General features: G+C 38.8%; 1 protein-coding gene across 3 annotated transcripts in view; it reads right to left on the bottom strand.

The window, feature by feature from the left end:
* Positions 1-1,958: 1,958 nt before the first annotated feature.
* Positions 1,959-27,395, bottom strand: part of tox (thymocyte selection-associated high mobility group box) — a 37,071-nt gene continuing 11,634 nt past the window's right edge. For 2 of the 3 annotated variants that reach the window (XM_047590631.1, XM_047590630.1), the window contains 9 exons: positions 24,186-24,251; positions 21,184-21,294; positions 16,241-16,525; positions 9,977-10,222; positions 8,259-8,486; positions 7,205-7,285; positions 6,541-7,059; positions 3,872-4,032; positions 1,959-3,294 (listed from right to left, as the gene is read on the bottom strand). In XM_047590631.1, the coding sequence (XP_047446587.1) occupies positions 3,258-3,294; positions 3,872-4,032; positions 6,541-7,059; positions 7,205-7,285; positions 8,259-8,486; positions 9,977-10,222; positions 16,241-16,525; positions 21,184-21,294; positions 24,186-24,251 (1,734 nt within the window). In that variant the 3' untranslated portion in view covers positions 1,959-3,257. The remainder of the gene's footprint in view (positions 3,295-3,871; positions 4,033-6,540; positions 7,060-7,204; positions 7,286-8,258; positions 8,487-9,976; positions 10,223-16,240; positions 16,526-21,183; positions 21,295-24,185; positions 24,252-27,395) is intronic. The other variant, XM_047590632.1, reaches the window with a different exon arrangement.

Below are 27,395 nucleotides of genomic sequence, written 5' to 3' on the forward strand. Positions count from 1 at the left end.
TAGAACTGTGTGAGGCAGTAGAAATAGCAGGGAAGTGTAGATGAGCAGTTACAGCTCTGTCTGTTGGCCACTTGGAGGCAGTGTGTAGCTACAGAGACAGAGCCGCAGGCGTCTCTTCAGAGTAACAGTTCTCTGAACTAGAGCTGAAATGACAGTTTAGAGACAAAACATGATAACAGTAAGGGAACAACAAATATGTAGAATTCTAGTCATTATTCTAAAAAAAGGCATTTATTCAAGAAAACTGATAACTAAACCAGTTTTTGAGATTTGCCATCATCTTCTTAACATGACAGTCTGTGTTCACATTCTGTGGAAACAGAAGATTTCTGGATAATTCTAAGAATTAACCTGTAACAACAGCCGGGCTTAAACATAGACACCTTATATAGTTAGCACTGTTTCGACAGTCATCTGTGTGAAATGCAAACGCTGAATGCAAGAGAAGAAAAATGCCCGGCAGGCTCTGTGTGCGTTACGGCTCTGACTCGCCCCCACACCAACAGTAGGCATGTTTCTACTGAATAATGGAAATGTATAGAAATAGTTTTTTAAAAGTAGACTCCATCACTTTAGAGCAGAATGCCCAAGTCAAATCATTTTTTCAGGTTTTTCAGAAAATGCAAAAACTGAACCAAATATTGAATGTATGATAATTACTATTAAACATAATTTTGTCATTTTGCCATTATTTTAGGAAGGTCATGAAATACCAGTGCTAGAAACATCCCTTACTGGACATTTGGTTTGAAGGTAAGCTAAAGGTCTAATGACAGTGGTTGTGTCAGTATTTCTAAATAGTATGATCAAGTCACAGCTAATGTTCAGTTCTTAATAGTTTTCATTTGAACAATAAGCTAGCTTTAATCACATTTTAGTAAAAATGAGCAACTCAGGAACAGTTGATGCCACTTTCAGGTCTGACACACAGCAACGATTTGATTTGGTGACGGCCACCAGATGAACAGATGTCCATTGTTCACTCGCAACCTCCTGTTTTAGCCTACTCCAAAAAAAAAAAAAGTCCATCTATAACTGCAGAATTCCCCATTATATTCACCAGCTAGCATCTAATGCTGTGTTCACATCACATCAGTTATCATAGTTATCAAACTGATAACTCTGTTAACATGCTGTTGCTGACGCCAACGTCTAAGTTTTAAAAGTCTGATACATCCAACAGAATAAAGCTACAGCAAAACAGAGTTGATACACTTTATTCCAGTAGGGGCCATTTTAAAGGATCACTGTGCATGATTTGTGCCATCTAGTGGTGAAGTTACATATTGCAACCAACTGAATGCCCCTGCATTTCAATGCATGAAAAATTGTGGCCACCACTTCAACGTAACAATGTGAAAAGCTGCTTTGGGCTGCTGTAAAGACATGATGTGCTAGTTTATTGTTATTATTTAAATGATAAAATTTAAAATTTCCTGTCACTTACAGCTACTTTTGTACTGTACAACCTAGAAATCTGAAAAACTGCATCATCCTTTAAGAAAAAAGTTAACAGCTCTTTTGTGTAGCAGCTCTTTGAGACTGTATTTAGGGAAAGTGTTTTGAGCTAAATGCTAACAGGCTAATATTCTGATGATTTCTAGGTATGTTTACCATGTTCCAGCGATTGTTAGCATGCTATAATCTCTTTTTAATATTCCATACCAAGCATCACTGAGACATTTCCATCTCTAGTACAGCCACATAGTTTATGTGGGTAATGAGGACAAGAATCGCTATATATTTCCTATTCCACGTCAAAGTAAAAGTACATATTTTCCAAGACTTCAAAAGCATTTGTTGTGCAATTGCAAACTACTTTGCATTAATGCAAAGGGCAAGATAAAGACAAAAAGTGCACTGTGTCACAGGAGTGGTAAGGGTTTACATTAATATGTGCAGGTAATTAAAGCAACCGTCCCACACTGTTCAGAAATAAACAACATGAAAGAGGCAGGTTTTGGAGTAATGACTGCACATCAATGCAGCGCTGACTTTATTCTCAAACACATTATTAGAATCTAAAAATAAGAAAATCTTCATGGTTGTTGTTGCCCAGAGTCCTTTTATCTGCCAAAAAAACACATTAATACAAAGAGATACAGAGCGGGAGAGAGAGAGAGAGAGAGAAAGAGAGAGATACGTCTCTCTTCATCATTATCATTAACACTAAAACAAAACTTGATTAAAAAACATTAAAACACAGCCAACCCAGCAACAGTTATAATTTCTTAAATAGCCTCTGTGCACAGAGAAATGGAGATGACAAAAGAGACCATGCAACCAAATCAGCCACTCTGCTTTCTCATTAAAACATCACACACTCACACAGTTTGGATCCAAATCAATATTTTCAACAGACATATGCCAGGAGGAGTTGTCATCACACAAAGGAGTATTTTTGTTTCTTTTTTTCTTCAACAAACAATTGACATTTGATTATTTCAAGGACTAAAATACATTAGATTTCTTCAGTACAACGATGAAAGTTCTTTAGTTGTACACAATTATTCACAGTCAGTGCCTGGTGGAACAGGCCACAAACACCTCCAGGTCCTGTTCCAGATCGTTCTCCTTTTTGTCTTTAGTTGAATAAAGCAGCGTTAATTCAGCCATTGCTGTGTTTAACAGACTTGTGATACGTTTTATGTCTCTACACACAATGTGTAAAACTTCAGTCCATACTGCATCAAAAAAAAAAAAAAAAAAAGGCTTACATTTATGTAGTTAAGAAGCCAGTGACACACAATTTGTGTAGTATTTGGTTATTAACATTTTGTTTTTCTGCTGTGTTCTTCTGGTTTTTGTGTAGAAGCACACCACAAGTAAAGGTCAAAGGAAATAAAACCTTTTGACAGCTTAAACAATTATGTTACATTAATTTACACTTGCTCTTCAGAGCCTTTTGGACCTGATGGTAAACATTATCCTTACAAAATGAGAAACTAGATAAGACATTTTAAAGCAGACAGGAAATTAGACAAAAGTTGGAGTACAGTATATACACCTATCAGCATGGTTTGCAGCACAGGACCTTGCCTCCTTTCCTCGCTGGTTTACACATTACCTATTGAAGTAAACGGTCAGTAGAAAAGACACAACCAATAACAGATGTTCTTGTCAGTTCTTAACACGTTTGTACCTTAAGAAAATAACACACAGAAATGTTCCATTATTCTACTGGACAGAGAGGCTGGAGGTCCATGGTGTGGCAGTAGAAGGGCTTGGTAGAAGTTTGGTGTCAGTTGGTCCTGAGATTAGCTCAGATACAGAGGTTTGTCTCTCTGAAGATTTCTGGAAGCAGAGAGCAAAACAAAAAAATGTGAGAGAGGATCAGTCAGGGACCCGTCCAGAGGTATTTAGTTTACGTGTGTCACTGTTTCAATATGTAAACACTACATTACAATATATTACACACTCTGTAAATAACATGCTGGCTAGGAATCTTAACTAATTTATGTCTATTTTCAGCACATATTCTCAGCGGTCTTAATGCTTCACTGAGGTGGAAAAGTGTAATGGAAAAGACTTGAATAAATTAAACATGTAATGTCCACTAAAGCTTCGGCTCTACTGGAAAGACAGAAAAAAGAAGGAAACATCTGAAGGGAAATGCCGACCTGGAAATTTGGTTTGCCAAAAACTGAAAAGATAGAGTCTCTTAACATCCAGTTCTAGCCCAGTTAAACACATTCAGACAAGGCCCTCTCAACACTTGGGTGTGGTCACTTGTTACCACCCTCAAAAATGTGGTCACACCATGACTGGGGCCTCCATACATTATGGCAGAAATCACTGGAGGTCAATAAATACGACCTATAGTTATGTTTCTCATTACAGGCATACAGGGCAGGACGCTGGTAAAACTTACCCATTGCCATGGTAATCAGTGTTCCAGTCCAAAGACGGGTGGTGGTTTGGTGTGTGACGACCCAGATGGTGGTAGTCCACTGATGGTGACATCACTGCACCGCTATTCAGCATGCCCCCTCCTATTGACTGGTACTCAGACTGGAGGGAGGGAGGGTAGCCCTAGAATAAATACAAAGAGTGACTGGTCAGATACAGTATGTACACTGTTCTACCAATACAGGTGGCAGGACATGTGTGGTTCTAAGACTCATTTAAAGTGAAGCTAGATGTAGGCAGCCTACGCCAGGGTGAGCTATTTATACACTAGACGATGCTCTGTCTTTTTTGACAGCTGGGTAATTTTTGTTTCTACTTCCTGCTTCACTTACATCAACGGCGAATAAAGTTTCACCAAAGACGAGTCATACAAATGTCCTCAGTTAATCTTTCTGCAATCACAGCTCTTGTGGTCTGCGCCACCGTGATGTTAGACCCTACACTGTAGCCTGACACGCACGTCCCCACAAATGTAACTACAGGTTGTGGTGAGACGAACCACAACGTCTGTAAGTGGTCTGAACTGCATTTCCTTGTCCACGTACTCAGTGGCCGGACAAGCACAGAAAGTTCTCCTTTGTGATTTTAGTGAAACTAACCGTTGATCCACAGTTATTTACTTTGACTCCAACATGAGTCGCTCAGTTCCACTCACCATTGTGTGAAGTGCAGATTGAAACTCAACACAGCTGGCCACTTGGAGACTAGTGTTTTGGTGGTGTAATTACACAATAATACAGACACAGCAGTACACAGGTATATATGTACCGTATATATATATATATATCTATGATGTAATCTCCTATACCATGGCTATACATCCAACGTGACACATTAGGGTAAACTGAGCTTAAACAAATATGCATATATAAACGTGCTCAGAAATCACAACTTCATGAGTACACTATAAACACAGATTCATAAAAGCACATGTGTATGAACAGGTATAAACTGGGTGGTTGACTCTGTCGTACCCACTGTGCCATACCTTTTATTTATAATTAAGCTCCTTAACAGGTCATATTGCTTGGCAGAGTGGTTAAAAAGCAAAATCCTTTACATGCATTAAAATGGCTTTGAGCTGGTGTGAATGGTGGCCCGTTTACTTCCTCCTTCAGTCTGAATTAGTCCATAGACAGCTGACTGTTTTAACAAACCAGCCAATAGAATTTCTTTGACAAAATGGTTTCTGATGAGCAGGGATGTGAATGAAGTCCTGAATGTAACTGAAGTGAAAAGGAGACAGGTTCATCAGCAGTAATTACAGAGTTTGGAGTGCCTTGCTGATTTTATCATCTGTCAGGAGGGAGGACGAGTGTGGAGGAAAAATGAAGATGAAAAGGTAAGAGGAGGAGGAGATAGAAAAGGAGGCAAGCACATCTCTAAGCGTAGGACACTTGAGGGAGGAGAGAGGACGGGCAAGAGTAAATGCGAGCAATGACGAAGTCTACAAGTGTGTGTGTGAGAGAGAGGAGAAAGATAGAGAGACAGAGAAGAGAGAGAGAGAGAGAGAGACAGAGAGAGAGAAGGGCTGAAAGGGAAGTTAATCTGAGTGTTGTGAGTGAAAGAGGAGAAAGAGGAGGACAGCAGGTGGTTGGGTTCTCCCCCGCTCTCCTCCCCCTCTCCTCCTCTACCTCACCTATTCATCTATTGTTGAGCAAATTCTTCTCCTTCACTCCTTCACAAAGACCCCATCTGCCTCTTTTGTCTCTCTCTCCTCTCTCTCTCCCTCTCTCTCCCTCTCTCCCTTCCCCCATCAGTTCCCACTCTGTAGCAGGAAAAAATAAGTTTGGAGCTCTGACACTGTGTCCTCTACTTTTTCCTTGGCTTTAAAAAAAAAAATATGCAAAAGGAGAGAAAGGGGATTATGGGACTGTGGGCTTTGAAAGAGGACTATAAAAGGGGGGATAGAATAGGAAGTGGGACTCAGTGGCAATATATCCCCCCACTTTAACTATTTTGGGGATAGATGGAGAGTTATGATCACACTGTCTCACACTGGACCTCATATCACCTGCTCTTCTTGATGTTGTCAATGATTCAGAGGCAGAGGGCAGACGGAGGCTGACTCATGGTACGAGTTAAACAAAAGTAGAGAAAACTGACAATCTGGCCACATTCCACTAATGGGTTGATCAGAGGACTTGATCATAAATAATGGTTTGGTCTGTATTTCACACATCCAGGGAGTAAAGAACAGAGGGTAAAAGAAATCCAATAGCAGAGTCAAAATCCCTCTGTATTTAATTAGAAGGGAATTTATGGATTTATTTCAAACCAGACCTTTTGTTTAAGTCACTACATGACATTTCTCCTCTTTCAGTACACACATTTCCACTGAGTGTTCATTGAAACACTGCACTTCTTAATCACCATCCAACCATCTTAAAAAACATTCTAAAGTGCATTATCCACTATGAAAGGTGACAAAAAATACCAGTGTCACGTTTGATGTTGAAAGGTTGATGCCGTTTTCAGGGTTTTCAGGAGGCGTGGGAGGTGTTACAGATGTCATCAGTAAAAACTTTATCCTCACCATATCAGCAGTATGTCATGATGAAGGTTCATTTATACTATCCATGGACAGAGCGATAGAGGTGAGCACATACGCCCATAATCAATGTGACTGACCTGTGTGATGGCAGGGGAGTGTGTTATCCCCAGCGAGTGGCCACTGAGCTGCGGGTGCTGGTGGTGTGGACTATGAAGCCCTCCCAGATGAGCCTGGCCGTGGAGGGGAGGGCTGACCTGGAGAGGGGGGGTGGATGCTGCCGCCACGCTGCCAAGGGACATAGCTCCCTGGTGTGGGACACTGGTGCGTGGTACAGTCCCTCTGGAGGATAGAGCCTGGAGCTGGGGATGGATCTGGGGGTGAGGAGGGGGCAGGTGTGGGGCAAGGCCGGGGCTCGAGGCATGGGAAGGGTGTGACGAGTGAGGGTACGTCATGTACATGCCTGGGTGTTGAGGGTGAGGGTGGGCGTGAGGGTGAGCGTGAGGGTGTGAGTGAGGGTGGGTGAGTGAGCTGGAGGAAGGGTGCTGGCCTGGGTGGCCAGGGTACACTGAATGTTTGGGTGTAAACATTGAGGTAGAAGAAGAGGAAGATGTGGAGGAAGAGAGCGGAGGCTTCATGTCTGATGGGTCGGAGTAACTCTGGAGAAGAAGAAAAATGAAAAAATCAGTTCCCAGGTTTCACATTAACCTTAGTGTGTAAGGCATTCACAAAACAACAAAACTTGAATCATATATATATATATATGTGTGTGTGTGTGTGTGTGTGTGTGTGTGTGTAAAGCACCTGTGAGACCAGACTAGCTCTGTAGGCAGCCAGTTGTTTCAGATACTCCTTCTTAGCAGTCTCTGTCTTCTTCTTGTACACCTGAAACACGAACATTTTACTTAACATGAATCAACTACAGTTCACAGAATACAGAAAAAACAAAACCAGAATAAATCCTTAGTGAGCTGTAGCTGTAAGGAACAGAATTAGACTGATTTTAATCATTGTGATATTGTAGTTTGGTACTCATGCACCATTAAGACACATTTGTCTAATAACATATGCCCAGCATAATAAATGCCTCTGAATCCAAATACTGGAAATTCTGTTAGAGTGTCACCAGTGCAGTAATGATTCATAGTCTCAGGATTGTTGCAGCGGATGCTTTTCCAAAAAACTGTTGATTCAGGTCACTAACCAAAGTGACCTTCTCATATGTAACAGAGCAGAACGTAATGTGAAGTTTAGTTGAAGATACAGTGTCATAAAGGAAGGTCCCACTGAGTGCTAACCATTACACCAATGTGTAATGTAACACACAATGTTTATTGTAGGATGCCTTACTGTATAGATATGAATGTAGCTTTGCAATTATCAAATTGCACTGGTTAAGATTACACATAGTCAATGAATGTATATAAGTATATGTTAGTGTTAGGAATTGCTTTTTTTTTGAAAAAAATGAAAAATAAATAAAAATAAAAGAACATTTTAAGTGTTTTGTTACATCTTATTGTTTTTCTTGCCACTTTGTTTGCAGGTTATTACATATCTTTAATCAGTGCCAACTTGGCTTCATATTTACACATTGGTATCTTGTAAAGTCCCCTCCCACGCCTGCTGCAATAAGACAAGAAGCAAACACAGTCCATACAATCATGTACAGAAAGTTCTATTGGCCCATGCAATAATTATCCAATAGGAGGCTCGTACCTATTTGCTTAGTCAAATCCAGGTGGCAACTTTTTTTTTTGCCCAGGCAGTGTATGTTCTTATGATGAGCAGCAAAGCGTGGACCACATTTTATATCTGCCATGACCCCAAACCTCTGCTGGGATGTTTTAGAACCTACCTGTTTCTGTTCCTCTCCCAGGCCATCCCACATGGAGGCCACGATCTTTGACACTTCCCCAAAGGTGGCATTAGGGTTTTGGGCCTTGATGTTGGCTTGGGTGTCCCTGAAGAACAAGGCATAGGCAGACACTGGCTTCACTGGTTCATTGGGATCCTTTCGTTTCTTCTTCTTTGGCGTTTTGGGTTTCTTGGAGATGTCCACTGTTGCTGGACGCTTCTCTCCCTGCTGATCAGAAAAAAGGAAGCAGAGCAGGACAAGTTTATATTTTCAGAAATAGGTGATAGAAAAGGTGATGTAGATCTAGTATATGGAATTTGATTAAAAAATATATATTATTTTATAGAATGTTTTCTTTCTATTTTTCTTATGTAGTCATCTTAAAAATGTACACATATCTGTATGTGTTAAATGTCTTAAAATAACCCGTAAACCTGTTTTAGCTTTGTCACTGTGGAGTACTGATGACGCACACACTGAAATAAAAAAACAACAGAACCCATTTTAACAGCATGAGTAGCAATACCCAATGCAGAAACCCTGAAATGGTGTGAAAACTTTGCGATTAACAGCTGTGTGTGTGATGTTGGGTTATAAGTCAGCCACGGATAAGACACGGGGAAACTCCCTGCCAGTCAGGAGAACTGACGAAGCCTTTCACTTCAGTGGTGTAAACGATAAACAAGTCGTGTCTCTGTGACAGCACAACAAAAGCAGCAAGTGAGCAGCCATTGGCGTCTAAACTGCATCTGTACTACTCAGCCTAGGTGTCCAGGGTACACTGAATGTTTGGGTGAAAACATTGAGGTAGAAGAAGAGGAAGATGTGGAGGAAGAGAGCGGAGGATTCATTTCTGATGGGTCGGAGTTATTTTAATACCAATAACAATCAGCGGATGTTGCCTTTTTTTAATGAGAGGTGAAAGGTAAAGAGTAAGTGAAGGGAAAAATTTTGTGCAATGCTGACATTTGATTAAAATGCAGATTAAATATAGGTCTCAACTTGTACATATACAACTGTGACTAACTGAAATTAAATGCTAAGTATTTATTCAGCGTACGGTGTGACAGGTAAACCAAGAAAAAAGTGAAATGTACTATATAATTATAATTAAAAAATACAAGTATACAAATATGAGGAATAATGTTTGAAATAATAAATGAATATAACACATTTTACTTGGGTTTAAATGGAACAACTTTCACAAAAACAATTACTTTGTTGTCTGTCTTCATTTCCTGTCGAATTAGTAGTAATGTACACTTCTTGTAGGGATCACCACAGAAATCACAGGGATAGAATGTTGTGAAATGCACTGATTAAATCTGAAACAGATTTAATGTGTCAGGCTGGCACATTATGTATTAGGGATCATGTGTCGACTGTATAATGTATTATCTACAAGCCATAGTTTATCACACTAAGACAAAAGCTGTTAGAGCTACACCAATACAATCACTCCTACAACTTTATATTGTTATTCATCAGCAGTGGTTTCATTTCTCCAGAATATGAACAGTGAGTTTGGTTCAGAGAGATTGATTCAATGTGAGGCAGCCAACAGTGAGGGAACTGATTTTATCTTGTTGATATGCAGCGAGAATGGATCCATTATGTCCACACACATGCACATACACACAAGCAGAACAAAAATGGCTATTACAACCCTATGAGATATAACCCACAAACGTCTGAGTGTATGTTAGTGTGCTTTTTACCCTGAGTCCATCATCATTGTCATCCTCATGTGCTGAACTGGAGGGAGATGGTGTGGCGGATTTACTTCCAGGAGGTGAGGGAGAATTATGGGTAACGGAGTTCCCGTTCAGCCCCAGTTGGGACTGGTTGATGGTGGACAACTGGCTTGGTTGGTTCATGGCTGATTGGCTCCTGGGTCCGAGCGCCGCTTCTATTGGCTGTTGGCTGCTGGTGAAGCGAGAGTCCGAGTTCACCATCTGCTGCATCTGTGTGGACAGTGATGACGACGGAATGAATCAACTGGATGCCAGGGGGATTGTTTTAACCTCATACACCTCATGCACCAAATATTTCAGTCTTAAGGTTTTCTTCACATCAGTAGAGCAGCTGGAACTTTTGCCAAATCTCTGTGAACTATCACATGGGGGTTCATAATCTTTATGACTTTTTGCAGATAATGTCAAAACAAACTGCACAGACAGGATGTTAAGTTAAAAAAAAAAAGACTACAAAGAGATGGAAATAAAACATTTTCCTTTGAGGCCGTTGTGAGGTCAGCTTTGAAGCTACAAAATATACTTTTTTCTTTCGGAAGACTTCAGAGACAAGAACGAATAAACCTCAGTTGGTCACGTTTTGAGTGTAATATGGTACCTGTCACAAGTGTTCTCGTCTGTGTCATTTAGAAACAACAGAAAGCCAAGGCTGAGGTAGATGACACGCACAAAACCACCAAAAAATATTCTCTTCATTTCCAACATCATTGTCACGGCATTGAAATAGAAAGCTCACATTTGTATATATATATATACTATAAATGTATATTGTAAATATAAATCTGTATAATGATAGAATGCAGTTAAACTGACACACTTTGTACTGGAAGGTTAGTTAAACCCTGTTATTTTAATTTGTCTTTATTGTGAAAATATATTACTTACATAGAAAAAAATTAATATAATTTTTAATCTGATTTATAATAATAAAGGGACATATGCTTAAAATCTTAGATAACAATAATAGAATTGCAGTCAAATCCTATAACCAAATCCATGTTGAATAAAGTCAGTGTTTGGTATAGTTTGTGTGAATGTGTGTACAGAAGAAAGAGAGAAAAGCTCTCATGTAAACATGTGCTGAATCTTGAGGAAAACCATCTAATACACTATATTTTTTCACCTGCAAATCATACATGTCACTTAGAATTGTAGCCAAAATATCCCAAAGCAATAATACATTCATCAACACACACTGTAGTCATAAAGCTAATGGAATTATTATGATTGTGCAGTCACAAACAAGGTTGTAATATTTTTCAGCATATTCATTTGTTCTAATAGACCAAATGTATGTTAAGTTTTCAGACAGAGGACAGAGACAGAGTTAACATCTAGCTAGCAGCATAGAGAATATCAGAGATAGCTGGAGGCCAGAGCTAAAAGAAATATTGATATTGAAACAGGACCCTTGATAAATGCTTATTCAGCATCTACTGGATGTGTAACCAAAGTGTCTGCAAACACATCCAGCCCATTTGCTTTATAAGGCGACTAACTGGGCTGAACAGTGTGCAGCATTTAGCACCCAAAGAGCCTAACATTTCCCTCAGGAGTAATATAGTGCAGCCCAAAAAGTCACTGAACATCGGACCGAAATCAAAAAAAAAAAAAAAAGTAACTCAAGCAGAAGATTAACAAGTTTATACATTTAAATTTACATTGTGCTTGTATCTCAGTGTTGTTTACCACAACATTTGTTAACAACAAATGGTCAAAAACAGACTCGACACAGACACAGCTTTTTCTCCATGACTATGAAAAGCTGCTGAAGGAATCTTAACCCCCCTTGTTTCAGACAGAGATCTATTTTATATTTATATATATTTAATATATTTATCATCTTTTAAACATCTGACATCAAGCTGCTACTAGAGATTGCTGCCAAACTAAATTTTGTTGTAACTTCTGTGCAATGACCATTAAATTTCTTCTTGTTCACCGTGTGTCACTGAGACACCACATAGTTGGCTTACAAATCAGGCTGCTATCTTAGATTACATATTGGGCTGAGACAGTATCTGAGACACCTAATATGCTGTCTGACTTTGCTTGGCAGGGCTTGTACAGTGTGCAGCAGTCCAGGATTCTCTAATAATGAAATCTGATAGTAACCGTGGCAACAGGCAATACAGGTCAGAGGGAAGACAGGATCAGAAGCCATTTAAACATCAATTCCCACTCATGTGTGAGTACATCGGTGGAGATTTTAAACTTCATTTGTTACACTTCAGAGAAGTAGATACATAACTTTATCTGGTGGAGATGTGGAGTGTACAGATTCACACTGGACAGATACAAGCACTAGTTTATTCCCTTGTGCCTCCAAAGCCTCAGTAATTTATCAGAAAGATGCTTACTAAAGGACATAAAGTGCCCAGACAGTCTGGTCCACACTTCTACTGTTACACATGTCATGAATGCGTTATGTGTCTCTGTGAAGCAATGTCTTTCAAAACAAATGTCAGTGAAGACGATAAAGAAAATCTTGAGTAAATTATACATATCTTTGTATGGATTATACGTATGCCCAGTGTTCAACTTTGCAGTTTAGTATTACCTAGCACTGTCAAAATGTGAGCAGTCTCATAGTGAGTCATTCATCAGTAATAATCTGTCCATTTCTCAGGAAAACAAAAGTTAACACTACCAACACCCTCAGTGTGGGAACTTTGACATATTTCATCACAAATATGAAGCCGGAACTCGGAGGAGAGTGCGTATTTAGAGTTTCCTTTCAGTAAGCATCGAATAATAACGGATGTGGTGTGGGGTGCTGTGCCCCTCTTGGGAACACATTACCTGAACTCAGTTACCGGCAGCAGCCTCTGAATGCCGCTGTGGTATTTAGATGGAACGCTGAGTGACATTTCTCTAACATGGGAAGAGGTTTTAAACTGCTGTACGTGCTGGTGGAAATGCTGAAAAATAGTTGCGGTGGTTTGCCATTGACTGTGTCGTCACAGCTATTAAGTCATTAGTAATTTGTTTTACTCTTTTACCCTTTGGCAAATTTATTTGACAGAGTTGAGCGAATGAATATTAAACTCTTTGAGCTATTGATGATGAAATAATAAATAAAGAACTTGGATTTAAATGAACAAATCTAACATATTCTTATTTGCTGAAACAAAATTTGATTTGTCAAGAGCAAACGCAATGAATAAACTGCTACATTTGATTACATTACACAACATTATTATTATGACGACTGAAAATATCACATCATTTAAAGTGCTTGGCTCAGGTTGAAAGATCAAAAATTGAAATCGTAAAGATTTACTCAACAGATTGAAATGCAGCACAGGAAACTGCAGAGTAACAAATGGAATGGAAAGAAGATATTTAATTTCATCTCTAGCAGCGACTGCTGACTGGAATCGGAGGGCATAAGGTCACACCATAAGCTCCAGGGGCTAACTAAGTAAGTAATTAAAACCTATTTTGGAACTAACATCACCAATGGAAAGCAATCAGAGTTTCCTTTGGGTGGAGGGGGGTCACTTCTGAAGGTGGCCTAAGAGAAAAACAGAGGGGGATCCCCTGATGGCTGAGTGATGACTGACTCATGTAATGAAAAGGGAAAAAGCTCTGGCTGCACACAAGATTACAACTTCACATAGGTGTGGTTAAAGATGGCATTTCAATAAAAAGAAAAAAGAAAACTGTGGTGGTAAAATTATGAATGTGTTCTTGATTTAAGCAAATAATCCATTACCTAAATGACTCTATAACAGGATTCAATTACTAAAGTTAATTAAATCAGAGTGATTCAGCAGTGAAAATATTTCACAATAAATGGGGGATTTATAAACACTTTGTTTGACAATCAAAGGAAAAAAGGTTCCCCAAATTTTTGAAATATGAAGACAACTCTTTTACATGAATCACTTAAATGTGTAATATTTCCACAGTCATCTTATATATGTATTTATATAATCTGTTTTTTTGTAGCCTCTCAGACAATTTAAAGATTTTGTTTTCCGGAGAAAACGTTTTCACTGAGTGGTCCAGTGAGTTTCTGACTGTCTCACGTTGTCTTCATCATGGATGGAGTTTGCCATGTTGTCATGGAGCTGATTATGACTATGATGCCACTGTGATTACTTGAGGTTAAGTTCCCTCAGACGTCAGTGACAAGGAGAGGAAAGAAATCATATCACATCCCATGCAGAAAAGTGCCTCACACAATGCTTCAATGCAAAACCACACTGTTGCACAAAAGTCTGCTTATTATTTGAACTATGGCTGTCACAGTTCAATCTATAAAATACCAAAAATAATGTTGTCGAGCTCTACAGCACTGCAAAAATTCTTGTTTTGTCATCCAAATATTTCAGTTACTAAGTTAAGAACTCATATTTAAGAATATTTAAGAATGTGGCTGCCCCAGCATACTGCACACATTTATTTCTGACTAATCGAACAGAATAGATTTATTTTAAAATGAGAAAACGTGCTGGAACTGTAATGTCAGGATGGGCAGCAAACACTTTCATGTTGTATGGCAACACTGCTGATCCACATTTTCTGTAAGATTTACCAAGGTACCTTCTAACATTTCTTACTGATTTGAGACGAATGCCCTAACAATAAAATAATTGTTGCAAATCCTGAGTACAAGAGCACAAATTGTGTAAGCTTCTCTTTTAAGAAAGTCACACTTCAGACGGCAGCCGAACAGAAAAACAGAGTAGTTTACATCTTAATATTACGTGCAACTGAATGGTGCCCGCTCCTCTACGAATAAGACACACACATGGACATGAGTCTTTCCAGACTCCACAACTCTGATTAGGCTGGAACGAGCATGGTTGCTAAGCAACCATAATTCATGGCCTGGTAGTAAATGTATGTTGGTATTAAAATGTAAAAATTAAGTAGAGGGTAGGAGAGAGAGGATAAAAAATACAGCCTTTCCTTCAGGCCATCATTAAAAGGCAGATTAATCACAAGCAAAGAAGGGGAAAAAATAAAACTGAATTGAATTAAAAGTTATTACACAAGTCTATATTGTGTTGCTAAATAGCTTTTCTAATTCAACTAATATCAGGGCTGATGGACTTTTGTGCTGTTTCAAACTGACACTGACAATATTATAGCAGGGGCATTTAATACACAGATGGAAACAAACGACAGAAGAACTGAAAAGACCCAGAGTGGGAGGTGAGAAAGTTTCATTGTTGATAAAATGGTAGCGATCTTTATAACAGATACTGAGACTTAGACACACGCCAGCCCTCTGAACCGATGGTTTCTATGACAGTTGAAGTAACTGCGAGTCTCGGGTCTAGCTTTCATTTCTTAACTGTATGACACAGTCAGCCACATCTGAATGTCACAGCTAAAAGCAAGATTTTCACTTTACTGTGAAATGAAGACTTAAAATATGAAGCAAATGTCAGATCGACCAGCTGTCATGATTGGCCTTCAAATAACACTGCCCTGGGCAATATGCTATTTCACACATTTAAACTGAATGAAATATGTAAGAATACATTTAACAGACTCCCGCGGGCTGTCACTGCAAATCTGAGATTTTTAGTACAGTACACGCAACACGCAGAACATTTTTTTCGTGTGGCTAATTAAACTAAATTTACTCTCTATCTTTGTACTTGTTGTGTATTATATGATCACCATTTTTTTTTTTACTAAATATGGGCCAATAACTGCTTCTGACAGGACATAGTTGAGAAAGAAAAAAAGGTCGTATTTCCCACAACTAGTTGTCAAAGTTTAAAAATGAATAATCTTTGACCTGGTCTGATGGTTAAGCTTCTGAACAGAACAACTGCATTTGAAGTTTTATGTAGATCGTAAAAAAAAAATAAGTACAGTCACATTTTCCAAGAAAACAAGAACTCAATAAATTAGGCGTCTGCTCTGTTTTACACTGAATTCTTAATGAGCGTTACAGTTTTAAAAGAACCACCTGCCAACGATTCAATGAAACAAAATACTGACTTCAGTTTCAGTGTATGAGAACATGTTCAGGATGCTGTATTTGTAAAGGGCAGACAGAGTGAAAGTTACAGGTTTTGTTATTAAAAAAAGCACCAAATCTTCATATTTCCAAGCAGGAAATACAGGCTTAAAATGTGTAGTGAGATGTATGGATCCAACGTTAACATGTGACTACACGACTCCTCAGCTCTGCTGCTCATTAGTGAATCCTACATTTCCATGTACATATTTACAGTGTGTGACTTAATTAAAACCACTTACCACTGATAGAGTACTGGTCATTGGGCCACCATCCGGGCTGAACGTGCGCCCATCTTGGTTTAACATAGCCGGTCCATCCTGGCCACCAGGCATACCAGGCAAATCCATGCCTTGCAGCTGGTAGGGGTGGTGTGGAGCTGAGCTGGAAGGGGCGTCCAGGGGATGGTACGGTCCAGAGGGGGATTCATGGGGGAGGTGGGGGTTCAGCATGTGCTCTGGCAGTGTTGGTGGAGTGATGGGTGGGATGTTGAAGTCATCATCGCCCAAACCATTCACTGGGTATGACTGAACGCAAAGACAGAAAAGTGAAATCTACAGTTAGCCACCTGTAAAATGAACCAATGTGTGTATCTAAAACAGTATTTAGAATACAGTTACACAAACCAAGCACAAATTGCTCCTAGAGACACTTCAATGATGTGGGACATGTATGATGAGAGGCAACGCTGGGCAATTTTAACCTTCAGCAGGATGACAACTTGGAGAAAATCAATAAGAATTGCATAGGGGACTATAAGAGGCCGATGTGTCATAAAACATTAGTGTCGAGTAGAGTTAATAGATGGGTGAGAATGGGAAAACTGCCCACCGCTGTTACCTCACGGAGCTGAATCCAGTCTGAACTACAGCTCTGTGTTGTGCCACAGCCATTCTTTCTCAGACAGAGCTCCTATCAGAGACTAATTATCACTAATGATATTGCTAGTCTTGAAAGAAGGACTTGAGAGCAAATACTGGCTCATTCAGCAGCAGGACAATACGGTAATTTATATGTACAAGCCTAATTTGCATGAAAGAATAGACACATGCAGACCTTTGTGTGTAAAAATACATCAGTAATCACTAATCTGACATTCAAAAAGAAACCCAGTAGCAGTTCTGTACATGATAACAAATTCTTCTGAGACAAATGAGAGGGAGACATGAAGAGGGAAATGGAGTGAGAGAATCATGCAAGAGAAGAGTGAGGGGCACGAGAGTGAATAGTAGAGAGAGGCGCTGTTCGAGAAGCCCCCTCATACTAATCTGACAGAGGAGATCTTTTATAGAGACTGACAGCCTTTTCTGCTTGGCTAGCCACACCAGTCTCTCCATCTCGTACTCTTTTGCTCTTCATCTCTCACCATCCTTCCACTTCCACTCCTCTCTTGCTCTCTCGCCCTCCTAATCTCATCCCTAATTTCTCTTTCATCTCTCTCCCAGTCTGTGTCACTTTTTTTTCTGCTCCAGTTAAAACCCATGTACAGCGTTGACTTATAAGTTGCACGACACATGAGCTGAGTGATGAGTTAGGGGTTGAGTTACATACTGCATCTATACTACATTCATACACGGAGCTAACTGCGTCACGTATTGACACTGTGTTAAGCCATGCTTCAAGTTTCATGTTTTAAGTTTGGGAACCAGAAAAGGCAAATGTGCAACACAGAGGACGTGCAGTTATCACCTCAAACAGCTTCTTTCTCCTTCTTTCCCAGGTATTTAATTTTTATCAGGGGAAACTGGACATTTCCCCCCTTCGTGGTTTGCGGTTTTGTGGTTTGTTACTATGGCATTCCTGGCAAATTCAACGGCAAAATATGTGCGACTTTGTGCACATCTTTCACTATCATGCAATCCTTCATTGTTAAACTCACATGCTATTGAGTAAAAGGTTTAATCTAGTAATACTGCGTATTTTTCTTATGGCTTTTTGTATGTGTATCTGAAGACTGGTTTGTCTTCTGTGCTGCACAAACTCCATTTAAACACATCAGTGAGCCTCACTGCTGCACTGGGCGACATGTTCCTTCATTACCATGAACAAAACCACAGTAGTGGCTGGGTATCTCTCCCTTTCAGACATTTTGATCCCTATCTTAATGTACTGTCTGCGGTCTGAACAAAAAATGGATACATTTTCAACAATACTGCAATGTAATTCACAATCAATTTGATACAAATGGCTTGTGCTGTAATTTAAGAGTCGATACCCAAAAATAACTTTCTACAATAACCCTATACGGGTGAATATTATTGTAAAGCAAAGATGGAACCTTTACTTGAAATGAGTGAGATGAAGCAATAGCTGCTAACATTACTTGCTTTGTCTTGACCACTCTTTAGGCTAACTTATCTATCTATAGTTAAACTGACAACAGATACTGGTCACATACATGTGTAACTAACTTATTTTCAGTGCTCCACAGCTTGCACACACTCTGCATGACTACGTTGATCACATCAGATCATACATCCTAATAATGTTTATGATTCTAGTGAATTTAACAGACATTCTGGACCAGTCTATGTGTTATCAGACCCTTTGAGTTTTTGTCTTTGTGTCATGATGTGCTTAAGTGCTCATCATGTTTTAAAACACATGTTTTAATTCTGATATTTTTTCTTCATCAGCCACTAAATTCTTCCTCCAATCAAAATTGACTAATTTGTGAATTGTGTGATGCCTGGGTCATGATGTCTCATCTTATGTTTCAATATAATAGGTACTACATTGTGTTTACCGAGTCCTGACAAACCAACAAGTTCAACAGTCTTTTTCATGGTCTCCCTCTTAAACAGTGTGGTGTCGGAGCTCAGAGCTCTGCATAAATTATGTTGCCTGTCTGTTGTCTGTCTGCCTCTGTCTCACTCTCCCTCCCTCTCTCTCCTGCTCTATCATTTCCTCAACTTCTGCATAAATTACTCTTTCTCTCTCTCTCTCTGCTCTTCCATTCATGTCAGTACAATAGCCGGTTCCTTGGGCACTGGCAGCTTCTAGAAAGACTAATGTAGTCAGGATTAAGTCCTTTCACACATATTGTATTCACATTACAAATGCACTTCTCACAACTCCATATTCATTTCATACAATATAAAAAAAACACATAGGAGTAATGTGTGACCATGCCTAGCTTTTACAGAAGAGGGATGATCAAATGTATCTGCTGTAGGTAATGACTTGTAAATGGTAGTTACACAAAGGTCATTTGATTAGAATAAAACATAAAACTTAATGTATTTGTGTTTATTTTATTATTACATTGGGGAATATTTAACAATCCCTATAATTTAGCTAAATCTGTGAAGACAAATGTTCCCTAAATTAATGTTATGAATAAATTGATAAATCCTTAATTGTAATGAATAGTTTTTTTTGGGGATTCCAAACATTTTACTTCAAGTTGCAGCACAGTGCAGCACATCGTTACATAATAATATCCATATACTATTAGTTGTGGATCTCATAATATTGATCATTTCAACGCTGTAGCTGAAAAGGTGGTAAATCTTTGTCCCTGTTTTTCATAATTTACGTTTTAAATTGACTGAAGTCGTTATTACCCTGAAGGTACAAACAGACATGGATTTCTGTTTAAGTATCATTTCAGGGCAAAATTGAAACTCACACGTGTGTTTGATCATTCATCAGCCAGCTGACATTTGACTCACTAAGGATTCTTAAAAGAAGGTGTGTACTGGTTTGAGCGAGAACATAAAAACAGTACTTTTCTATTTGTCAGCATAATTATGTGAGAGTCTGCCTATGTATGTGAGAGTGGGCGAGAGTGGATGATAGTTGGGAGATTCCCTCCAACCATTCTGGTGTCCCCATGTATCACAGACACCCACAAAGTGAATATTTAATGATATGTCAGAATTTTCCACGCTGCTAATCTGATCAATATGCGATGTCACAAACACTAAACTGATGACAATAGCGGTACAAACAAGAACACAAACTCAGGATATTTGACCTGAGTGTTTGTAGTACGTGAAATGGAGGCAAAACCTTAGGTCAAGATCAAAGCTAATAATAAACAACAACCTCTTTCAGAAGATACACGGCTCGACATGTCCAAAACATGTCCAATCAAAATGGTATTTATAAGAGACATAGAGGACAGTCTTTGATTGGATGGGGAACAAGTAGCACAGCATGGATCAGGTAAAATGTAAAAAAAAAAAAAAAAAAAACTCACACTCACTCTAAGAACAACAAAAAATGGCCTTGCACTCGCTTACAAACACTCTATAAGAGGAGCTGTTCAGTCATACCAGTTCAGAACATGCTTAACTGCGCCACCTTCAGGCATGGGATATGACAGTAATGGCAATGGGGAGTGCAGACATCCTGGATTCTTCTTTCAAGTAGCCAGAAACAAAAAGACAGCAGTGCTGAACACGACCATCACACATATGTCCACAATGTAAAATAGGTCCATAAATGTAACAGAAATAATGAAATAAAAAAAATTAGTTTTAAAACGAAAAATAATAATAACAATAATAATAATACTAACAATAATAATAATGATCTAAAATGGATATACAGGCCAATTCCATTTACCTGCAGTTTTAACAGTTTGGTGGGATATATCATATGGACTGTGTTATAAAGAAAAAAGTGAATGTATAACAAAAGTGCATTACAAAAGTGTATAACACAAAATTGGTGACAAGAGCTCCAAACAATTAAAGCAACTAAAAATAGAGGTGAATCTGAGTAGAAGGGCTACAGATCTGAGCAGCACATGACTGGCTACTGCTCTGTTGTCTGTGTTGAACAAGAACTGATAGGTCAAGGAAAAAATCCATTAGGGCAATAGAATATCTTCTCCTAACTAATAATTTAGCAACATAACTCCTTCAGGAAAGGAGCTTTTCCTGCGTCTGCTAGTGGTAGTTTTTATGAAGTTAATAAAGTCTGTTCATGGTGGTATGATTTAGAGATGTCACAGAAACAAGTTGAGATAAATGGAAGAAATAAAAAAGGTAATATCTGTGGTACCAATGAAAATACTGTTGAATTGGTGACTTTCTCTTTAAAACATCTAAATTACTGTTGTGGTTGGTTTAATTCCACATAAGAGGCATAGTTTTGAGGTTCTCTGTCTTAAAATCAAGTGGTGGAGTTCAGTCGTATGGACTTGGTTTTGTGTAAGTGTGTGTGCATTATTCACCCAAGGCAGACGGTGTGTATTGCCCATGTGTGTGTCCCTCCTCCAGTGCTGTGAGGGCTGGTTGGGTGGTGTCACCTTGCTGAGAGGGTGAGGGGGCTGTGGCACACGAAACTGTGGGAAGAATCACAAAGACGGACAAAGATTGAAATGGGCCCAGAGGTCAGGAAGAGGTCAGAGGTCAAATTAAAAAGGTCATGAAGAGGAGCAAGGACAAAGCAGGAGGGAGGGAGGGAGGGAGAAACAGAGAGAGATCCTCCACAACGTCACACAGACACACACAGATGCTGTCTCCAAAAAACAGGTACACAAGTTTTATTTTAATGTGTACTTTTACACCAACAACACATTGATGCTATATTGCTACAAAAACTAGAGAGATGCTGTAAAGAATTGCCTGCTACCTCCAAGACCAATTCCTAATAAGTTATTATGTTATATAGAGTGCAAGAAAAGCATATAAAAACATGGCACACTGCAACAAACGGAATATTAAGTTTCATTAGGTGTAATGAGTTAGTGTGGTAAACACAAGTCTATGCTGCAAAAACCACCATGCTGCACTTTTATTCATGTCTGTGCAGTATGATCTGGAAGCCTCCTAGTACTACCGCACTACCGCACTACAGCAGCTCTATAAATCTCTTCAAAACTAGACAGAATACTAATTTAAGGCAGTGTAATATTTGATTCTCTTAATAAAATGTAGCACTAGCAAGTGGGATATGACTCTCACACCTTTACATTACAGAAAAAATGAAGTTGGAGACATCAGCTGGTTAGTCACTGAAAGTTAGTTAACACTGAAAACAAGCTGAAGCAGCTAGTGTGGGTCTGTCTCGTCATCCAGCTGAGGTTCCATGAAACCACTCGTCCACGCCAGTTCAGCTACTTAAACCAAAACTTCATTCATTTTCATTTAAATGTCATTAAAAAACGACACATTATGTATTAATTAGTGAAAGGTGTAGGTTCTGAAATGTTAGGGGCCATATTGTTTGAATGCAATTGAAGTGAATAAAAATGCAATTATCAATTGGCAAAAGCAATGAAGATTTCCATGTTTATGTTCAGTAAGAATAACATAATCTGATCTGTATAATAGAGTGCCTCATTCAGATTTGTCAATGGTTCATTTTAAAGAGGCAAACCTTCAGCTTGAACGTTGTAGTATAGGTTATTATTTGATCACCTTTCAGTTGAGGAAAAAGATTTGCCACAGCAAACAGAAACACGCTCTGTGATGTGGCTGAATGTGTAAAAGCATATCTCCAAGCTTATAAATTTCAAAGTGATAGCTATTTTTGCACAGAACCTTACTAGGTTTCAAAGTAGAGGTTACCCTTTCTTCCAGTCAACAGCCTTCCTGTCTCTGTTGTAACACAGTTACATCACTGCTACTGCATTAACCATTCAAAAAATGATAAGAACGAGGGTCAGACTGGACTGAAATTGGTCACATTCATCACAACAACCTCTGACTTTATGATGGCAAGGGTGCTTCAATAATAAAGCCATAAATTCTTATTCCACACAGCTGCCATCTCCTTATGGCACAACACTATGAATAAAACATCAAATCATATATTTCTTTACCACACAATATTCTCTGTATTGTACTATATGAATAATGCATCTGCAGTAGTGCTTCTTATTAATAAGAGCTTTGCTTGGTGGTGAGGTAATTCTATGCTAACAAACACACGTCTCAATCTCTTGAGGCTTTCACGGGCCTCTGAAAGCAACATTCTGAATACAGTTACACCCACTGTCATATAAAACCAGTGTTTGCTGCATAGTGCTGTTCCTGGGCTGTTGCTAAGTAATTTAACAGCTGATCTTTACTATGTTGGTCATCACAGTGAGATGACATAAGAGGACAGCTGTGCATACATCGTCAACTACTCTTCACCATAGATCTCACTTTATGCCACGAACGTACTGTTCTCCACTGTTCTCCTTCCATTTCCAGTACATTACCCTGCAGTATAGGTTACACTCAATGGAAATACAAGTTACTACAGAAAATAATGATTACTTTGAAAATCAACCAGGTCGAGACAAATCAAATCAAGAAATGCTAATGTCAATTTCCCATAGTTGAAAGTGACTTCTGAAAACCAACAGTACAAACTTCAAATCTATTAAGTTTACTATCATTACAACAGTTCGTGAGGTGATTTCCTAAAAAATGAATGTATCCGGTGCCTATAGACAGTCACAATGATGATTTTCTAAAAGATAGTTTGATATATTATATATTAAACATTACTGTTGAAAAGACCACTGGATTGCCTGTTTAGTTGATCAGAAGAATATTTTGAAAAACATCCCGGCTCATTCATGTAAAATGCTCGCCTGTGCCTTACATGTTGTAACACCAATGGCAATGTACATATCACAATGCTCAGCAGTGGAAGAAAAGAGAGCTCACAGATAGAAATTCTATGTAATGTTTAGGGTGCTTCAGATTGCATGTAGTAAGTGATACTGATCTGTACAGCAAGGTGGGGAGGAAGGAAGTAACTGAAAACACCCAAATAGCTAGAGGTTAACTAAAAGGCACAGTGGAGTGTGATCAAGTGATCTGAAAGTAAGCATCGACAAAAATCAGCTGGAAATGAACCTGGATGTTTTTTTTCTGCTATGCATCCATTTTAGAGGCTCCAGATCTGAACAGCGTTCCCTACTACAAGATGCAATAAAGCTTATGATGTTAATGGTAAAAAAAAGTCACATGTATTTTATTATAGCTTTAGCAATCAACATGATACAACATGGATTTTCTAAAAAAAAAAAAAGTGATCCTAACACATACTGGAAAACCAGTATTCTTAGTGCACCTGTATTTTGGCATAATTTCTAGGGAGCTATGAAGTTGTAACAATTTAATGGACAGTCTATGGTTTCATGTTTGGACTATACATTAGCGACTGTATCAACCAAATACAGAACAGCCAATGTTAACTCTGGAGCACTTACAAGAGACTTTGTTTTAAACTAACCTGATTGGTTGTGGCGAACTCAAGGCCTGCTTCTGGCATACCCAGGAACATGGTGTCCCCGTCCAGCTGGAAAAAACAAAGCAATAGCAACAATGTCAACAAACTATAATCAAACACTGCAAATACACAACAACCAGCAAGGAAACAATAAGAGGAGATTGAGGTAACAGATTAGTTGCTAGCAGCCAGTCCACTATCTGTCTGCCATCTTCTTCTCAGACATTAAAAATTCTACTAGCAGCCTGGGTAAGAGGGTTGTAATCAGACTTCGGCTATCTTATTGTCCATGTCTATCACACAGAGACTAACAACAGGTTATTTGACTGTCTATAAGCTACGTAAAGCTATATAGTGTTTATAGAACCACAGACGCTGCCATTGTTACCTTACTTAATATCTGCTAATGTTTTTTTCAATGGAAAATCACCATAATATTAAATGTAACAGGAGACAGCAGATTCTGGTCACATCTGAGTTATCCTGGGGTTCATCTACTATTACTATCACAACGAATCCCATTATAGTGGCATCATTCATAGCACCTCAGCCCATCAATGGAGGATGACTATTCTACAGACATGTATTTAAAAGCAAATCTAAGTAGACTTCGTATAAAAGCAGCTACTTGGCTCAATAAAAGTGGCAAGATTATGTATATTCAAATATATATCCTAATGAGAGCAGTTTCCTCATAGCATTCGATAGTTTTGTGACTACTTGAGGATACATTCGAAGCATTTAGATGTTCCAGATTGACTGACCTTTGTGTCTAAGCCACCCTTTGCTTTGATGACAACTTTATACACTCATGGGATTCTCTTAATCAGCTTCACTCTGCAGTCAAACTCATCCCAAACCATCTCAGTTGGGTTTTGATCAGAGAATCTTGAGTGCGGTTTCTGAGGCTAGAGACTCTAAGGTTGTCCTCATGAGAGCCAGTTTCATCACAGCATTGGATGCTTTTTGAGTAGATTGACTGAGAGAATAAGAACAGTGCAAAGCTGCCATCAAAGAAAAGGTGGTTACCTTGAAGTATTATTTGTTTAACAGGTTTTCTTAGATAGATACATTATAAATATACTGAATACAAAGCCCACAGTCCACATTCCCAGTCCCTAGAACCATGGGCACTAGCAGCCTAACTAATGGATGGTTCAGTGTCATCTGAGTCCATGTTAACTATATGTTAACTATATGCTCAAAATTTCCACACTTAACTGTTAAAGTAGTGTGTCTGTCATCCAAACCCCAACAGAGAGCTGGTGAGAGAGAGGAGCCTGATAGCTGAAGGTTCTGCCTCTTATTTTACTCCTAGAAACTCCAAGGACCACAAATAATCCTGGACTCTCTCATCAAACCCTGCACCCCACGAGACGAAAACAAAAGACCAAACAGCTCCACATTTGAATCCATAAACCATATTCAAATAATTCATGGTATCCTTGGTACATAATCATTGTCTTGGTTGACAAACACAAATATATGAACATTTGAACAGGTGTGCAGAAGCAAAACACACACACATACACACACACAGGTAGACAGGTGGACAGACAGGTGTAGCTGCTCTATCCATTTGCCAGCTGTTGGGTATTATGCAAAACAGGTGTAGGTTTACAGAGTCAACAAAGAACAAAAAAACTTTATTGTGACGGACAGTTAGTTGGCTTGTAGAATTATCTGTTCATTTTTAATGCTTAATGTGTAACAGTTCCACATATCGACAAATAAGAGCAATAAAGAAGTTGAGACTCTCTTCTCTTTGTTATTTATTTTTCTTTTTTCAAACAAATCATAGAGGTGAAATGAGGACCAGTCCTGCAGACCCCATTATGAAATGAACTTCTTGCATTCACCTTTTACAAAGCCTGATATACCATGTCTCACAGCTTTATACATAGTCCACACTTCTCTTCACTGATGAGCTTTTAGATTCATTCATAGACTCCGACCCCCCAACTCAAGGTTTTACAGTTTACATCATTGAGAGCAAATCAGGAAAAAACAAATCTCAGATTTGCTCAAAAAATATTCAAAAACTGACTGTTAGATTTCAGGAGTCATTTACCATTTTCAAATGGTAAGCTAAGTGGTTAATATGTTCCTGCTATTTAAGGACAAATACGAATAGAAGAGATGAGATGAGATGAGATGAGATGAGATGAGATGAGATGAGATGAGATGAGATGAGATGAGATGAGATGAGATGAGATGAGATGAGATGAGATGAGATGAGATGAGAAAAAGGAGAACATGGAAAAGAAGTGAAAAAAGAAATAATGATTTCTTTTCAGCAGACACTTGGTCTGAAAGGCAGAGTGGGACCTATTACACTATTCATTAAGTCAGAAGGACAGAAAGACAGCGATACTCTGGTCTAATCTCAGCACTTTGAAATCATGAAGTTTCAACCAAAACTGTCTGAAATGTTTCACACGTTGAGGCCAATACCTGGGACATTTGTATTTGTTTTATTTCTAAATCCAATAAAATGAAATGACTGTTGCGTCAAACACGCAACAAGTTTAACTATGTAAAAAGTGTGACAGATTAATAAAATAAACCTACACTATTACAGCACAAAAGTTCTGGGTGAGTGGAGCCACATTTTACCTCAGCCAGTTCCACCCAGAAACATCACAGTACTGTCAGCCGTTGGCAAGTTAGCAGCACGCTTAGCTCAAGCTGATTGGATGACTCAGTCACTCCACAGCAAGTGTAACGGACACACATGAGCTAGAAGACTCATATGATTCTCTGAAATGAACAGCGCGGGGAAACTCTGGGTTCCCACTGAACAACCAATGGAAACCGAATGGTGGAATGCAGGAGGACAACGTGCTGGTATTATCAGACATGTGTAACTTTGACTTTCAGCCTGTCATCTTGAATGACCACAATGTGTGACTCTGCTCACACTGTTTAGACAATCGACTAGCTACGATGCCTGTTAGGTTTGATCCAGTAACAATTCCAACACAGGTTTTTCATTGGCTAAGACAAAAAGTGAAAAAGGGAGCTTTACTTTGTGCAGTTTTATTACTTTATGCAGCATATGAACACTTTAAGATTTAGGAGTTACAGTAAGAAATGTGCAATAAGGCAATTCTGAATATTTTGTGCTTTTGGAAAATACATGAAATAAGAATGTATGTATGTATGTTTCCTCTGCCGTGTTGAAAAAGCACTGAAGCGCAATTCCATATCAAG

Source organism: Mugil cephalus, chromosome 7, assembly GCF_022458985.1.
Source record: "Mugil cephalus isolate CIBA_MC_2020 chromosome 7, CIBA_Mcephalus_1.1, whole genome shotgun sequence".
NCBI lineage: Eukaryota > Metazoa > Chordata > Actinopteri > Mugiliformes > Mugilidae > Mugil > Mugil cephalus.